The 12,367-nt window shown below is 48.3% G+C and overlaps 1 protein-coding gene across 1 annotated transcript in view; it reads right to left on the bottom strand.

Annotated features, from left to right (window-relative positions):
- The window catches only part of LOC149351354 (uncharacterized), a 64,326-nt gene that overhangs the window by 5,480 nt on the left and 46,479 nt on the right, over nt 1–12,367 (bottom strand). The window contains exons 2-4 of the mRNA XM_089580703.1: nt 3,948–4,066; nt 3,440–3,628; nt 1,437–1,547 (exon numbers count right to left, since the gene is read on the bottom strand). Coding sequence (XP_089436829.1) covers nt 1,437–1,547; nt 3,440–3,628; nt 3,948–4,016 — 369 coding nt within the window. The 5' untranslated portion in view covers nt 4,017–4,066. The remainder of the gene's footprint in view (nt 1–1,436; nt 1,548–3,439; nt 3,629–3,947; nt 4,067–12,367) is intronic.

The raw sequence follows: 12,367 nt of genomic DNA, 5'->3' as shown, positions 1-12,367 counted from the left end.
CATATATAATCGGCCTGATGTCCGCATAAGCCGCTTGGATCATCTGCGCACAATCGGTATTCAGTGGTGTGCACTACGTTCAGGCGAAAATGACTCAATGGTAATAATTTTTGGCCCCGAGCGCTGGTGCTGAAGGAAGGATGTCATCGGATTCGCCTGTGCTCCAACCTGTACCTCCTTCATCCTTGTTATCGGCGGCTACTCGATTTGCGCAAGAACCAGTCGGCAAAGGACGATGCAAGTATCCTCGGATGGCTCCATAAACTCGGGCATGAAGGTTCTGCTCCTGCCTTCTTTGCTGGCCTTGCAGAGCGGGAAAACGCAAACTGATTACCTGATCAGCCAGTGATAAAAAAGCCGGTCATGAAATAGGGTTCGCTTTTCCACTTCTCTATGAGAGTTGAGGCCAGCCTTCAGCAATAAAAGGTTCACGATGCACACCTCTAATCAGCTCACTTATCAGTATTACCGATTGCGGGGCAATTAAGGAAAAATGCAGCGCAGTTTTAGTGCGCCGGAATTAGAAACGAGGACCTGGACAGTTAACGACTGCTCAGATCCCCTTCCCTGGTGTTCACATTAGTTTTTCTTTCCTTTCTTTACAAGAAATTAGCGAATTTGGTTTTATCTACGTAATGCAGTTCTGGAAATTTCATCTTCCAGTAGATGCTTATGTGAATGAGGGCTGACACAAGTTGTCATGCTTCCTTCATGGCCAGCATAGTCATACTGTATGCGGCCATTAACGTTCCATCGCTCTTGTGTTTACTTCCGTAGCTCTACGTTGTCCACATCATGCCTTTGGCGCACTCAGATGCTCAATTATGGCTTTTTTTTGCACACTACCACGCACCTTTATTATGCATTCCGGTAGGGACACTTCGAGGTGGGGTCAGGGGCCCTACCATGATGTTCTTAGTACTTTATATGTTCTCCGGTGAGTTCTATCTAAACGCATCCTATGTTCTCAGTTAGCTGCGCTCCCTGAAAATAGGCAGTATTGTTTATTATGGCACATACCAGCATGCTTAATCGCGCAGCAATTACTATTGGTCTTGTCTATTCTGGCGTTACGGTTTCGATATTAACAGCGATTGCAAAGTAGCACTCGGCTCTCTAAAAGGTTCCAACTTTGACCCCCGCATAGGCGCAGTGAACCAAGATTTTATCACTGACGTACTGCGTTATGATTTGGGCTAGGTTTCCTTTTTAATCGATCAGTGGTTATCAAGTTTTTTTCAAGTATTTATTTGCCGTAATTCGCAATTTCTTGCGCAGTGGGCACATTTGGCCCCCCTAAAAACCTTACTGGGTTCTCTTCTGAGTTTCTCGATATCTTTTTTTAAAAACCCGAGGCGCCTGCCGACATGCCTGCCACGGCGTTGACGCGATGGCTGCATTTAGGAGACTCTCATGGACACTAAAATGATACTTACCCCGGCCACTTTGGTCGATGCATTGTCATCAGGATCTGGGCAGTAGGCGGTGAATTCGAGCAGGCAAACAATCAGGTAGAACAGGGCGATGAAGCTGTCGCTCACCAAAAGCTGTTGCAAGACAAACAAGACAAAAGTGAGAACTTGGGTCGAATACAATAAAAACGTTCAGAGAAAGCAGTCATGTTATGGGAGCCATTTACATGCATGCATATATCTCAAACTTGAAGGAGTGCTGGGAAGGCAGCTTCAACTGAATGGCGTGTTTAAAAGAAAATTGAACGTTTGCGGACTTAAAGGGAAACAGCATAGGTTTTAGAAATCAACGAGCTTAAGAGGGTCGAATCTGTGAAACTTGCAGGTAAAGCATGCCAAGTCTTTTTGGGTTAGCACTTGAAATAGTAAAGTAATCGCCGATTAAAATCCGGATGCCCTTCAAGCTTCTCCGCAGCGCAACACACCAAGTGGGGGGCGCATGATGACGTCATCGAAGGTATCGGTACATTTCCAACGCACAAACGCCTGCTTTGAAGGAAAAAAACCAACGTCACCGAAGGCGAACCCTGCCGAGAGTTGTTTGGCAGCGTCTAAAGCGTCAGGGCAGGGTGTGGCGGACGACAGCGGTAATTTGAAATCATACCTTCCATGACGTCACGCTAAGTTTCCGTGCGCACCTCCGGTGCATTGAGGAGAAGCGCAAAATTCAATCGTCGATTACGTCATTACTTTAAATGCTGGTGCAAAAACACTTGGCATGCTTTACCTACAGCCTACATAGATTTGAATCCTTGAATATCGCGAAATTCTCAAAAAGTGCTGCAGCTGCCCTTTAAGGATGTTCATCGACCCAAAAAGCGCAGTGAACTTCGACTCGCGATGAAAGAATTATGAGCTGCGTCATTTATGTCTTTGCATAACCGGCGCAAACTTTAAAGAACCAGCGGACTGTGAATGTTTTGGCCCTTCCACAGGCAGCACCGTTAAAATAGTCGAGGGTCCCGAGCGAAGTGTTGTTTCTACTATATAACTATTTGTCCTCACAAACTTTCCGCACTCACCTCAAAAGTACAAGTAATCATGTGTGCCTGCTTATGAGTCTCAGAGGTGTTAGACAGTAATATTAAGGTAGCAAAGAAATCGTCAGACAATGTGGCTATGAGGAGGCTTCGAAAACAAGCTACTTCTATTGTTGAAGTACCAAATCCCTGCCCAAGGTTTTCGTAGGAATCGAAGTTTTCTGTCTTTTATTGTCGTATTTCATTTTCTTCTGCAATAAACCGCTAAGATGAAGTTCTGAACATTTCCAGGTGCTGAGGCGAATAGGTGAGCAGTTTGTGTTTCCTTCTAGAGACGGGAATATCTAATGCGAAGGTAGGACTTTGACATTCATGCACTTGAAAAGAACGCCTTCGAATCCTAGCTGCTGTTCTGGCTGCAAAGCCGAATTTATGAGAAACATTTAAAGGTGGAGGGAATGGCGGTTTTGTCTGAACAGTAAATTTCTGGAGCTTTCTTCACCGGAAAAAATAGGGGCCAATCTGGTCTAATTTCTCGCCCAGGGGGAATGGTCTCCCTTCTCACCTCTTTTATTCCTCGCCGCTTTAAATCCGCCCATGTCTGTCAGTCGGGTTAAGGGCCAGTTATAAAAATTTCGGGACGATGACACACTCACAACGCTAGCTAAAGCCACTTTTTCTTTCTGCTCACAAAGACATTCACCACAGGCACGCCCGAAAAGGTAACAATGGGCGGCAAGCGCAGGCAAGGGAAAATCGAAATTGCTTTAGAGGGACGCCGTCAGAACTTATCTCACTCCCACCTCGTCTATCCCCTAGAAAGAGAGCCTTGCGTACAAGTGCAACATCATATACACAGAGGCTGCAAGGAAGTCCAAGGGTACACAACAGGTCACCTGCGAGACGCATTTACAGCCGACCAGGGTGGGCTAACTGCGATCGAGCTTCTGAAGAACTGCAAGTTTTATGCGTTCAATGGGTTCTTACGGCGAGCGGGACGTTGAAGCATCTGGCGAGGGCCTCCTGGGCCCGCAGCACAAACACCATGATGACAAAGAAGGCGAACAGGAACGACGTGATGACCACGAACAGGCTGAACTCGTAGCGGTGAATGTAGGCGTAGTAGCACTCGCCACTGATGGACTCGATACAGATGAGCCCGCACAGGCCCAGGGTCTGCGAAAGATGGGATAACGCCCTGCTCCCGAACGGTTGTGGTAGCGGCCGCAGAATCTTCGATAAATGCGTTCCAGCCCCTATTGTCCCAACAACTGGCTCTATAATAGGGCACCTCACCTCCCATTCAACTGAAAACATAACCATGAAAAAACTACAAACTGCACTTGTAGTGATAAAAGACAATGCTGAAGCCGTTAATGAGTGCACTTCTTGAGCTCGGGCTCTCTACGTGGAGAAGATTTTCTGCGGAAGAAGAGTCACTACCGTGTGCCGCAGCTTCAGACGGCCGCCTCGGTGGACGTAAACCGGTACTCACTATCTCAGCTATCCTCAGGAGTCCGTTGGCGGTAGCCATGAAGCCGCGGTCGGCGCCTATGGTCGGCATGGTGGACTCCACTTTGGAATGCCGTCCGCCCGGCTACAGCAGGCCCCCGTCTGCGCACAAAAGGTTGGCGTTGCCTCTTTTAAGTTTGTTACGAAAGCTCGTATTAGAGGTAAGTTAGGACTACAGTTTGGACTTTCTTGCTGTACCGCGATCGCTCAGTTTTTTTTAGGCGTAAGCCTTACTTGCTCCATTGAGCAGAAAGCCGTCTGTCTGTCTCTGCGTGTGCGTGCGTGTTTGTGTGTGTGTGTGCGCGCGCGTGTTTGTGTGTGCGTGCGTGCGTGTGTGTGTATGTGATAACACTCGATGGTATCAATAAGAGATGGCGTCCTCATGCAACCTGGCAGGTGGTGGTTAAATTAATGATTCGTCGCGTGAGGTTGCCCGGGACAACCTGGATCGTGCAAGTCCCACCGGTGGCAGCACCTGCCATCCCAGGGCAGTGGCGTACCACTTGACGCGTATGCTATGCATTCCATGCGTAAAAGGCGTCACGCAGTCTCGGCTCGTATTCTCGGAAAGGAAGGGGTACGAACAATACTCATGCCTATTGCCACCCTCGAACGTCTCCTGCCCCGCCTGAAAGACCGTCATCCTAAAGAAAAGGCCCAAGGTGTTGTGCACAAAATGCCCTGCTCTGAGTGTCCGGCGTTGTACGTTGGGGAAACAAAAGATTTCACGCAAAGGAGGAAGCAGCATTAAGCTGATGCCAGAGTGAGCGATGCGCAGTGGCCGAGCACTACGAGGCATGTGACCACAGGATAGACTTTGACGAAGCTCTTGTGCTGGAGACAAGTACAAACCCGCGCACAAGGCTGCTGCTTCAGCCATGCCATGGAACGTTCAACAAACGCTGGGAAATATTAATCGCGCCTTTGGAACCGCTCTCTCTTCCTAGATCCACAGTCTAAGTTCAGTGACTTGGTGGTCAACAACTATATGAGAGTTTAAAAGCAAAGCTGCAACTCACCCGCAGTCATACCTTGACGAAGAAACCGAGTGAGGTTTCGAAACGTTTTGTTTGCTTACAAGAGCTTGGTTGGCGTTCATTTCTCAATGTTGCATCCCGAACGAGACAGACTTCTGTCGAACGTTTTCATTTTAATTGTGTGGCTGTGTTTAGTGACGAGGTAGGCACGGGAGGAAAAACAAGATGCCGCATATGAAAGTGTCGACGCTTGCTTGCTTGGATGCGTCGAACCAAAACTTGCTCAGTACTCCCCAGGAGGTCTGGCCGCGCCAGTGCTGAAGAGACCGACTCATGCCTGAGCTCCTATAAAGCTTCTGCAGGGGCTCTGTGAGCATGGCAGGTGCGTGACATGCGGAAAAGCATCTCGCAGAGCCACCACGACCTCCGACACAACAGTGGGCACTTCTCAATAGCCTGTCCGCTCGCGAATAATCGTGCCGCGGGTGGGTCACGCGACGATTAGCACATACGCTTGTAGTTTGTCCCCTTGCGTGAAAAAAGAGGAGACACGCTGATGCAGCCACACGCTGACGCTTTCTGTCCGTCTCATCGCGGGGTCACTCTCCGTGGACTGATCGCTGTGAACACTTCACGCAAAGCTCCACACACAAAGAAACCGGTGCTGCCGCAAAGTAATTAAGTTAGAATCGCGAGTAGGAGCCTTTACCTCATGTTTCTTGTTTTAACAGAGGCGCTTTTGGCAACGGTGACACGCATCTCATACGCGAGAGAATAGAAGGAACCGTGTCGTGGTTCAGCTCAGCCGTGCCCTTTTGACGGAAAACCCTAGAGATCGCATTAGGTGCAAGCTCTGCATGCAGCCGCTCTGAAGATATTGCTTAGGACAGACTACGCTTGCTTTGGTCGGCTTGAAATTCTGCCTTTTCACAGCAGCGACCCTCTGCGCTGCGAGCTTTTAATCTCGCGGGCAACGGTGGAAGCCGACACAGTCGCGGCCGTAGTTGTTCGTGCACCATATTAAACGTTGGTTGGCCGCAGGTGTTCGTGCATCAGAACGCAGAGCAGTACCTAGTGTTTAATCTGGTGCTCAAAATCATCTGACAAGTTTTGTACGTCCGCAACGCACGCAACACGAGGAACAATACACGAAGCACGAGAAACAACGCTCGCTGAAAGCTCGCTCGTGTGGCTCGAAGTATGCCCGGCTCCTCAATGTGACGTCGTGTTGGCAGAGATGGGCGAGGTTTCCCTCTCCACTGTTCTCTCCTGTGCTGGCGCGGGACGCGGGAGATTTGAGCACCGCGCTTTCTATTGGTGACTGCGCCACTGTTTTAACCAAAATCGAAAAAAAAAAATCTTCACAGAGGTGATCAACAACGAGTCTACTCCAGAACCTTAGAATGTTAGCAGATTCGAAAACCACCTACATATCCCTTTAAGTGTCTCTGCCTACTTTTTTTTTTAAAACTATCAGAGCCAACTTGCAAGCAGTCCACAAGCGACACACTCGCAGACTTATCGCAATTAGGGTTCATCTCGTCTTGCCTCTTTGAAATTTTTAGTAGTTTATTTTTAACACATCGGTAATTGGTAGCATTTTACGGCTAAAATGCACTCCACAAGGTCTCAATTCTGCGCTGTTCTTCAAGAGGCCCGTGTGCTGTGCGATGTCAGTGCACGTTAAACAACCCCAGGTGGTCGAAATTTCCGGAGCCCTTCACTACGGCGTCTCTCATAGCCCGAGTAGCTTTGGGACATTAAACACCCATAAACCTAAATCTAAACCTTATGGCAGAAAAGGTAGCGTGGAATGGGCGTAATCCGTCCAAACACTGATAAGGAAAGCAAGTGGCGAGGGTGAAGGGCATCATGAAGGGCAAAACCATGCCTGTACTGACGCGTCCCAGTTGATAACTTGCTCACAACTCTTCACTAGCGTGCGGCGTGACCATCAGCGGGAGCACCGCAGTATCGAGGCGTATTATCTCTGCATGTTTCGTTTAGTGGGACGAGGGTACCATGGGATAGTTTAACAGCGCTTTGTGCAACTTAAAAATTCGGACGCCGAAACATATGGCAAATATGGAGCAGAAAGAAAAAGTACAGGCTTCATGATTACCTCAGATATTAGGCTTGTGCGAATAATGATTTTTTGGTTCGAAGAAAGCAGCCCTTTTTTTCGAGCAATTTCTACCATATTTAGAATACTTTTGGCACACAAGGTCATCAAACGATAAAAAAAGAAGAGAAAGAGTGCACTGAAGCTTTGTCGCACTCACTAAAGCTATGCCGGCCTTTTGGTTTATGGTTTATGGTGGTTTAACGTCCCAAAGCGACTCAGGCCATGGGCGCCGTAGTGAAGGGCTCTGGAAATTTGGACCACCTGAGGTTCTTTAACGTGCACTGACATCGCACAGTACACGGGACTCTAGAATTTCGCCTCCATCGAAATTCGAACGCCGCGGCCGGGATGAAACCCGCGTCTCTCGGGTCAGCAGCCGAATGCCATAACCAGTGAGCCACCGCGGCCGGGATCGAACCCGCGTCTTTCGGGTCAGCAGCCAAGTGCCATAACCAGTGAGCCACCGCGGCGGCTAACGGTCCGCTACAAAGCTATAGTTGCAATCAAGTTCCTAAAAAGAACTTTAAGAAATTAGTTAACCAGCTTAGTAAACATGATTAACTTTCTTTTCTGATGTCCGTCAACACAAGTGTTACTACGCTGCAGAAACCATTTTTATACCTCAAAAACCCTATTTTTAAAAAAGCGGTGGGGTTCCTTGAAGCATCTATAGTATGTGTTAAGCTTTCAATCAAAAGCCATTTGTTTTACGCAGCGTCTCCGCATGTTAAGTGTATTGCGACGCGTTTTACTATAGAGCGCAAACTGCAAATGCCATATTGAGGGCGGCTCGGCATTACCTTGGGTGGTAGTTTTTGTTTTTTTGGCCGAGGTCGATGGCAGGGAGAAAACCACCGAAACTGACCACTGAAAAGTACGTACGATTTCCTGTCCTTCTTGCAGCTACCTTGGCTGGCAACGAGTTAAGGGCACTCAGCTTCTCCAACACAGCGGAGCGGCAAGCCTTGTCGCTGGTATCGCGCTTGTGCGGGGCGCCTGGAGACGGGGCGCGCCTCTTCGGAAGCCAACCGGCCGCGTGAAGAGCAGAACGATACTGCCATCACTCATAGCACGTCGCAGCCGCACGAAATGAACATGGTTTCAGTGTTCCCATTTCTGAGGTACATGTGGGAGGTGGTGGCCAATTGAGTATTACGCCAGGAGGTGGCAAAGTCGTCTTTTGATGGCCAAGCACTTTTTCCTGTCACGCAGTGAGCGTTTGTAGGGTGCCAGAGATAACCAGGTCCAACGATAAGGTTGCGAAATTTTTCTCAGGCAAGGCGATCTCGGATGGCGCAATGCAAGGCCGGGTATTGCACATCACGTTCCAAGAAAGGCGTTCATTATCCATTTATTTATTGCTCCCAGCATACAAAAATATCACTAAGCTCGGGCGTTTAACTTCCTTTCATTGTCTTTGACATGTTCACAATAACAAGAACAAAACAACAACAAAAGAACAAACAAATAGTCACAGCGACTCCACGGTTTGCGTTCATGGCATAAATGTATACATTAGAGGCGGGTATGGTGGTCTTTCCCCTTCCAGGCTTACATTTAGAACTTTGTTGTAAACGCCTTCTTTAATACCACCCCTGTTAGCTTAGAACAGTATCTGTCGCATGCCACGCGGTCTCAGCCGCAGGCAAACAAGCAAGTGCGCCTTCACATGATCACACTGGATATCACTCGCAGTACGAAGTTGAAAACATTGCGCGAAAATTTCGCAACGAAGTGCCCCAATAATTTCTACCTGAAGAGACCACGGAGACATATATCATCTAATTTGCATAGCGGCCGCTTCTTGCCTTGCAGAACTCCTAAAATGCCGCGTTATGGCCGCGCCGCGGCTTGCGCCTGGAACCGACGGGAGTTAGTGGCCACACGAGGGAGCACCGCCTGAAGCGCCGCAGCGGTATCCCTAGTGGGATAACACTCTGTAGAAACCTGTAAACAGTTGTAGACATGAGCGTTCGTGTGCTTGGTGCCTATGCGCTGTGCCAGGTTTGGCGCCAAGGTGATATCCTATTTTCATTGTAGAACTGCCCTTATTTCTAATTTCATGTGAGCTTCTTTCATGGTGGCTTTTATTAGCGAGTTACCGGCGCCGGCTCACGCTGGGCATGTATGAAGGTAGCAACTACGGAGTACCAAAACTGTGTGCACGCTAATGCGTCTCAGCACAAAGCCTTTTAAGCCTTTGTGTCGTGTTCCCACAGTTCTCTCTCATGTTAGCGCTGTTTTTCTCCGGAACGCTCACTGAGGCTCTTCAAATTGCGGCTTGAAAGGGAAATTGTGCGACCCTTATTTTCTGGAACATGCGAAAGGGCGCTTTCGCCCCTTTTTACGCGACAGCGTTAAGCTCCCGTTCAGTGGAGAAACCTTCGTAGATGTTGGCGTGTCGAGAAAATGCCGATTCATCGACAGGGTCGCGACGTCACACGTCGAGTTGTGGTTTGAAATTTATTAAAACTTCAGTTAAATTGTGGTTATGAGGTTGTAGCATGACTCAAATGTCATTATGACATGTAAAGATGTAAAGTTAATTAACTACGCTGAAAAGAAAATTGAGAAAAATTAGTTGGGAATCGAACCCATGACCTTGGGTTGTGAGTCAGACACGCTACGCCTAGACCACTGAGGCACTTTTTTCTTTTACAGCATGGAAACAATTTCGCTGACCTGTCAAATTCCTTAAATACACGAGTAGAATTACACAATGCGGCGCACATTTCCATCCCTTCCTACTCGTACACATCACTCCACCCGCACATCAAAATCAAAATTGCGGGAGACATATACATGCGTGAAGAACCGTCGACCATTCAGGAGGATGATCCTGCGCAGCATAAACTCCCTGCAACAAGGCGCACTGTTTTCTGAACAGAGACTTATTTGACTGAGGTGGTTCGGCATGGTGGTCGATCATGTGGCCATTGAGGAACGTTCGTTAAACTTGGTTAAAGGGAGAGCTTGTGTGTCTTGTGGTGTACCACGTGGTTTAGTATGCCTACTGATGTGTGCTAATGAGTGTGTGTAATGTGAAAGAGGTACTAATAAAGAAAGAAAGTAGCAAAAAACTATTAAACCTGTTGCGTCATACCCTTTAGGCGGAGCTTAAATGTCCCCCTAATTTTTTTTCTCTTTTTCTGTGCAGAATGTAGTGAACTCTGTTTTCAAACAACTCCAATGTTTGTTTTGGCGCAGCAATGGGGAACGTGGCGTTGTATCAAACCTTGCTCTGATAAAGGTGCTCTTTTCTAAAGCCCTGTAAGAGACAGTGTTTGCGGGGATGCCAAGACCTATACACCCTTTTCCATCCACAAGGACGCATAGGCTCCACGCGGACACAGATAAAGGCGAACGAAAGAGTGACGCAAGTCCTGTGCATATACTCCCGCATGCGACTGCTATCAGGTGAAACTCACGAGGCACGCGCTTTCTCTTATCTGCCCAGCTGGACTGCGACGGCGCTACCGTTTAGTGCGTCACTCTTACACGCTCTCTACAAACTCCTAACATTCAATGAGAGGAGCTGGGAAGTGGTCCTGATCGCCGAATAAGCAGGCGCACTCCCACGCCTATGGGGACGAAAGTCCATCTCGGGAGAGGATCGCTGCGTGCGCATCAGGAAACGGCGGCTACGAATCAGTTGCTTAGTTGCCAACAAACACTCAGCCCAACGGGTTGATTGCATGCCCGGTGTGTTGCACGCGCCAAAGCAAACCAGTTGCAACAAAAGGGAAGAGTGGACAATGTCTTTGGGCGACGCTGTGCGCGTTTTCGCTCAGCTTTGTCCACACGACGTTATCGAAGCGAATGTATATACCCACAGAGTGCGCTAACATGGCCTCCTATTTATGGCGCAGACGTTAATTTTTGCTGCAGCGGCGAAACACGGGCATCGAGCAGCACATCAAGGTCTACGGGACGTCGTTTGCTACACGGTCGCCATTTAGAGGTCGATGGATGAAAGAACACGCAGGAACCAGTCGTGATCTGTGGATTTTCCGAAGGATACAGCTAATCACTGAGACATGGACGGCGCGCGAAGGTCGTTCACTTATCAGTTATTTACCGAGCGGACAGCGGCTGTCCCTCAAGTGGGGTCGCTTCACTTTTTCTATCTAGACTGTTTGCTACCTTCGCATTTTGTCAAAACAGTTCCCATCTTTTTTGACGAAAGTGCATTGTGATATCCACTTCTGAAAGCTGGTGTTTTAATTTTGTGTCCTTTAACCTTTCCTTTTTCTTCTCTCATTGATCCCTGTCGTTCCCTTTTAAGGGAGCAGCCCGGCATATGTCGGTGAGCTCCACCGTCAAACTTTCATCATCCATCAAACTTTCCGTACCTGTCTCTCTTTCTCTTTCTCTGTACAGGAATATGTAGTCATCCTGAGACTTTCTCGTTAATGGGCTCACTTATATCGCGTTTGGCGCAAGTGGAACGTATCGTAAACTCTTGCTCGCCTTTCACGATTTCGTCGTTGACTAATGATGCTATGCTTGAAACTTGCTGCGGATGCGTGCCTTCGATCGTTTCCGAAGGTTCGCGAACTTCGAAAGCGTGATCGGCGGCGACAACTAACGCGGCTTGGAACCGGCTAACGGTGGAGTTTGAATAGCATATGCCTGTTTTTGCGTCGTGCCAGCCAGTGTCAGACCATGCAGGGGCCAAATTTTCGAACCTCTTGTGTGTGCTTTGGAATTGGTACCTGTCACTTTACTAATCCATTCAAATAGCTATTTCACCTCTTCCAATGGATGTTGTATTATGTCAGTGTTAAGCCTTGTCTTGCAAATAGCTTAACGAGGGTCTCGGTTCTGCTGTTTTGACGTCATCTAGTGGCGGAAAACAGCGCTTACACGAGCCAGAGAAGAGTGGGTGCAAGCGCTTTTTCGCCACAAGCCCCAAGCACCAGCCAGCCCCATTTTCACCTTGTTATTGATGTCATAGTTAGCATAAAAGGGTTCTCGTAAAGTTGTTTCCCTTGCCGTCCGCTCTCATTCTGCTTGGCACTTGCGGTATGACAAAACAACTCACATGCGCCGCTATGGTCTGGGGATGGCGCCGGCAGAGACCCTCAAGGTTACGATACACGAAACGCAAATGTCCTCAAAAGCAGAGGATGAGACTGCCGCCTCCGCAGATCAGTTCGTAGAGCACTGAACGCGACATGTGGAGGTCGTGGGTTCGAATCCCACCACCGGCATGTGGTTCGTCTTTTACTTTAAATGAAATTATCTCCCGCAACTAATTTCTCACTCCAATCAACACCACCATAAAAGAAAGCACCATTC

The sequence above is a fragment of the Amblyomma mixtum genome, chromosome 3, assembly GCF_055824585.1.
Source record: "Amblyomma mixtum isolate Tamu chromosome 3, ASM5582458v1, whole genome shotgun sequence".
Lineage (NCBI taxonomy): Eukaryota > Metazoa > Arthropoda > Arachnida > Ixodida > Ixodidae > Amblyomma > Amblyomma mixtum.
The sequence above is the reverse complement of the archived record's forward strand: the minus strand, read 5'-3'. Positions and strand labels throughout refer to the sequence as shown.